This window comes from Curcuma longa, chromosome 1 (assembly GCF_044706935.1).
Source record: "Curcuma longa cultivar G26 ecotype Majalengka, Jawa Barat chromosome 1, ITB_CL_G26_1.1, whole genome shotgun sequence".
Classification (NCBI taxonomy): Eukaryota; Viridiplantae; Streptophyta; class Magnoliopsida; order Zingiberales; family Zingiberaceae; genus Curcuma; species Curcuma longa.
In genome coordinates, this window is record NC_133861.1 from 22,006,863 (window position 1) to 22,012,075 (window position 5,213).

General features: G+C 35.6%; 1 protein-coding gene across 1 annotated transcript; it reads left to right on the forward strand.

Moving 5' to 3' along the window:
* Positions 1-231: 231 nt before the first annotated feature.
* On the forward strand, positions 232-4,742 carry LOC141826177 (uncharacterized). The gene is made up of 8 exons (XM_074713426.1): positions 232-519; positions 624-681; positions 2,000-2,100; positions 2,170-2,379; positions 2,470-2,532; positions 2,800-2,898; positions 2,969-3,006; positions 3,884-4,742. The coding sequence occupies exons 1-8, from the start codon at positions 232-234 to the stop codon at positions 4,239-4,241; spliced, it is 1,215 nt and encodes a 404-aa protein (XP_074569527.1). The 3' UTR covers positions 4,242-4,742.
* The last annotated feature ends 471 nt before the right edge of the window (positions 4,743-5,213 follow it).

The window sequence follows — 5,213 nt, forward strand, 5'->3', positions numbered from 1 at the left end:
TACGAGCCGCAGGACGGCGGAAAGCAACCCCAAAAGAGGGCAGCAGGCACGCACGCAAAAGCAGCTGGAAGGTTTGCGGATCGGGTTTCGTCGGCTCATAACGAACTCCGCTCTTCGTGCTCTCCCAAGTTCACCCCGCGAAATCTACCAGGTTCAGCTTTGGAGGATCTCCTAGCGGTCCGGACTCCGGGAAAGATCCGAACCGGGTACGAGTAGGGTACAAGAGTGCGGATGGATGTTTCCGGTGATACCCGCATGCGATCGGATCTAGTTAAGCTGCGCGATCCCTGCGGATCCGACAATAAAACGGATGGCCATTCGCCTTCCTTTTCTCTTTTCTTTTCCAGCAGCATTCAGATTTCTCCTTCCTTTCTTCCCAGGAAAAAGAGCAGCATCTCCTTTTTCTCCTCCTTTCCTCTTTCCAGCAACACAACAACAGCAGCAGCCCTAGTTGCTGCCCTCTCCTTCCTCTTCTCCAACGGCAGCAAGGCCCATCTCCTTCTCTTTGCCCAGCAAACAGTAAGTAGGTTTGTTTTTCTTTCTTTCCAGTAAATGCAGCCACCTAATAATAATAATAATAATAAGGACAACCACTAACAGCAACTTCTTTCCCTTAATTCCAGCAGCCAACTGTTCTTAGTTTTCCACCAGCAAGGCCAGTATTTCAGCACCATCTTCACGGTATTTTCCCCTAAAGATCTTTAGCTAGCCAACAAAAGTAAATATTGTTACTGCTGTTCATTGCATCGAATGCTGCTGTTGACTGCGGTAGTGGTGGATTAAGTGTCGTTGATTGAGGGAAAGGTATATATGTTATCTGTTAGATTTTTGTTAGATTGGGTCATCTAGTTTAGACTAGAAAATAAATAAATTTGTTATTCGCTAATAATAGGTGTTGAATAGTTATTTAGAATGTATCGAAATAGGATCAATATTAATCCATCGACTTCAAATCTTAAATAATGTTCTGATTTTATGTTAGTATTTTTATTGGATATCATTTTGAGTATTTGAATTATTTTTATATTATAGTGGTAGATACGAGTTCGAGTAGAGCACGATAACCTACCGACACTCGAAACTTTTGCTGTATATAGAAGCAGGAATTTCTATTCTTTGACTTTCATATACTTGTTTAATTGTTTTCAAAAAAAGGATTAAAATGATATTTAAAATAATGAAATGAGTTTTAAAACAATTAAATCATAAATAATCGATGTTATTCTATGTTCACATATGGATTTCATATGTGAATTAAGATTGGAAAGATTGTTTTAAAAATTAAAATGAACATTCTGAATTACTCTTCAGTTGATACCCGTCTTTGAATTTACTTGACCTTCCATACTATATATTGATATTTCATATTGTTGATGCTTGTAACTTCATGTTGTATATCTTTTACTTGTAGATCTTATGATGATACCTAAATGAATTAATATGTTTCATATTAAAAGTTGATTTAGGTTGGTCGTTCTGATTAACCGATAAAATATGAACTTAGAATTGAACAATTGTGGTAAAAAGAAATAAAGTGAAATAATAAAGGTGTTAAATGGAAAATACTAAAAGGTGAAAATTTTGAGCCTAGCCTTATCCCAAGTCTTATACCAGAGTACCTAGCTGTCCACAGTGCTGGTGTCGCTCGCGGTTAGGATTTATTTGCTCGTTGGTGCTATATTATTGTATTCCATCGGTGAGGACTTTTAACACATGTCAGATGATGCATGACATTATTACACTCTGAGGATATTGACTTTAATAATTCACTTCTTTGTAGATTGATTGATAGATGATTTATCAAGTTGACATTTCTACCTATGGATATTGATTTTGTTGATGTCGTCATACATGATGGTTAAACAATAATAATTAGAAATTATCTTAATTGGTAACAAAAATGATAATTTTAGAAATGACGATAGTACTTCTAAATATTGATATGCATAAACAACTAAAGGATATGTCCAAGCTAAAGAAGAATTTACTATTGATACAGTTGTCAAATCGGATGAGCAAGATGACGTAGGACATACAGATGATGATGATGATGCAGGACCTTTTGGTGTTATCAGGGCTCTAAATCTGCAAAGATACCAGGTCATATTTAGTAAACCTATGTTACCTTTTGCTTTGCTCATTTTTTGTATTAAGTTTTATTACTCCCAGCATCACAGATGCATTAAGGAACTCAAAGAGTTCTTGTTTGAAGCATGTACTGAGGAAGCCACAAAGAAAAAGCTGAAGACATATTTGGAACGACAAGCAGGTGATGTGGGCTTTTTAGTTTCTCAACGCTTTGCCAACTGCCCCTACAAGTTAGTGCCTCCATTGTATGATGCATTGTTTGTTGAGATAGCATGGGCAACTGAAGATGAGGTTAAGTAACAAATGACTGTACATTTTTTGAAATAGCTTTAAAGTTGCATTTGCCTTTTTGTTATTTATACTTCTACTTGTCTCTTTCAGCCAACGCAGGAGCTTAGGGACTCCTGTTTCAAGTATTACGTGTTGGTTACTAGAATTTTTGAGGTAGATTGATTGCCTTATTTTTTAACCTAAAGATTGTTTGTCGTGTTAGTTTGCATTATCATTTTTGGTGGTTGGTTGTCAATAATTGTAGCCAAGATAAAGAATAATTCATTAGTGTGCTTTTTTATCAGTATCAAGTAGTAACAGCTACAGTCATTGTTAGTGATGCCTGCCATTATTTTATTTGGATCTTCTCAATAGCCATATGTTTTATTTCACGCTATTTCCAGGATGATTTTTAGCTTCTTTTTTTGTTCTCAACCTCAGAGCAAAACCATCAACCAAAGCAAGAAAAACTTGAATGGTGATGATGATTTTAGTGACTCTATAATATATATCAAGCCAGAGAATGAGATTTTTCAAGAGGTATTATGGAAGTAAGTTAAATTGCAAAGCTTACTGCCAAAATCTCTCACATTCTCTCTCTTGATTTCAGCTGAGCCCACTTTCATTTACTTTTGCTTTGCGTGTGAGGTATGCTTGGTGTTTCCTTGCATTGATCCATTACTCATTTCTTACTAAGCATTTGACAATATGAAAATGTTTTCAATGTTTTATATTTTACTGGCATTTGGTGGATATATGCTACTCTATATTCCATATTGGCATTCTCACTTTATCTTATGATATCTAGCAACAATGTATTTGTGACAAAGAAAACAAATTTAATAAACTTTGCTCTTTTAATCTTTCAAGTGTCGTATCATCTAAGTCTATTCAAATTCAAAAAGTTAAGTAAGAAGGTCATTAATAGTTTTATATTGCTCCAATTTGTGATGACAAATACAAAAAGTTTGCTCTATACTACAGATGAAGAACTACAAGGAGAAGGGGAATTTCTGAGTTTGGAGAGAAGTTAAAGTGTCTAATGGCTGAACGTTGACACTACAAACACTAGGCCCACGTCAAAATCTATCCAACTGTTTATAAATCTCCTTGAGCAGTCAAACCAATTTGTAGTTTATGCAGACTTAGCATGGCAAATCATTTGAAGATTTTTGTTGCCGAGGTCAACATCGCACTCCTTTTCTGACTTTTTTTCCATGCAGCAGTGATGGGATTTTTAATATCTGTTTCTTTCAGACTGACAGATTTTTTTTCTCCCTCATAATTTTCAAACAAATGTAATGTTTATCTTCTCCAGAACAGAAGTTTTTTTCTTCTTCCATTATCCATGTCTTGTTTACTTTTGTAAAATATAGATTGGATGTGAAATTTTGTCTTCTACCTACTAAACCATTAGAAACATAAGATCCAATGGTTTTGAGATCTTATCCAATTTACTTCAACCACATTTAATGGATCGAAGACCATAATTTAAAGTGTCATATTTGTGTGTTCTATCATTCAGGTTGCTCACCGAGGAGGGCAGGGCATGCACAGTCTTGTACTTGCTTCTTCCATGGCTGCTGTGCGATCCGATCCCAATCATCATCCTTCTTCCTGCAGCAGTGTGGCTCTGTACTTTCTTTCATGTTCACCTGTCAGAGTTGGCCTACCATTCCCATCTTCTTGCTGCAACTCAACTCGAGCAGCAGCCAGTAGTGCTCTCCTCCCACCTAACGTTACTGCTGATTGAATCCATTGCCCTGGCTTCTTCCACACTCATGCGCATGGGCGTGGGGCGAGCGTCATTAACGCCGCCCGCCACGGCTGTGGCCATCGCCTCCATTACTGCGTTTCTTGTGCCCAACTGCCTTCTTCAATGAACGAATAATTGGCTCACCGAGACGGGCGGCGTCCGAATGGGCGTCGAGCGAGCATCGATGGAAGGAAATTAAAGAAGATGTGCTGAGAAGTGAACGGTTTACTGAACAGCTCACAAATGCTTACTGAACGGTTTCTGATGAGAGTAGTTACGATTTGCAGAACAAATATTACTGATCAGTTTCTAACATGCAAATGAAGCATCCAATATAGTTTTAAGTATGTGATTTTGCCTCCGGAACATAGCTAAATTGGTTACGACGGAACAGATTTGCACAAGAGGGCAAAGGTTCAAATCTCAACAAAGCCGAGTAATATCCTCCTTCGTCATGATTAATTGTAATTTTTCAAAATTTATCTTCTCATATATGATTGTGGACTGATCGTGTAGGACCGTTGAGATGACGAATTTCACATTTTACAGAGAAATATGTGATCTTAATGTTATGAAGGTAATGAAGCACCTTGCAAGAAATTTGTTTGTTTACTTGAATGTGACCTAAGTATTTCATGTCATGTCATGTTGGGGGTGACCACATGCACTTACATTTTCATCTTCCTTACAATGCAATTGGAATATATATATATATATATATATATATATATATATCACTCACTATGCACCAAAATTCCCATAGAGATAAATTAGCACAATAAAAAATGCTAAGTCATCTGATTCCAATAGAGGAGGATATGAAAGTATTTTTTTAATTTGATTAAATAATCAGATAGAGAGATTTTTGAAATTAAATAAGGAGGCAGATCTGATAGAATTCTATTCATATTCAACTAGAATATCAATATTAAATTATAATATATATATATATATATATATATATATATAAAATCCACTGACACCTCTTCAATTTAAATTTTATAGATTTTTTATAAGATAATAGTATTGGGATAAATGATTTTTAATATTTTATTATTTGATATTTAATTTGTTAATTTTTATCTTTTTTTCATATTAT

What these genes read in the sequence shown, in the direction of transcription:
- LOC141826177 (XM_074713426.1), top strand. Translation starts at nt 232, where the DNA reads ATGGATGTTTCCGGTGATACCCGCATGCGATCGGATCTAGTTAAGCTG. An exon ending in CATGGGCAACTGAAGATGAG is followed by an intron (nt 2,380 to 2,469) that starts GTTAAGTAACAA and finishes TGTCTCTTTCAG; the next exon opens with CCAACGCAGGAGCTTAGGGA. An exon ending in TGGTTACTAGAATTTTTGAG is followed by an intron (nt 2,533 to 2,799) that starts GTAGATTGATTG and finishes TCTCAACCTCAG; the next exon opens with AGCAAAACCATCAACCAAAG.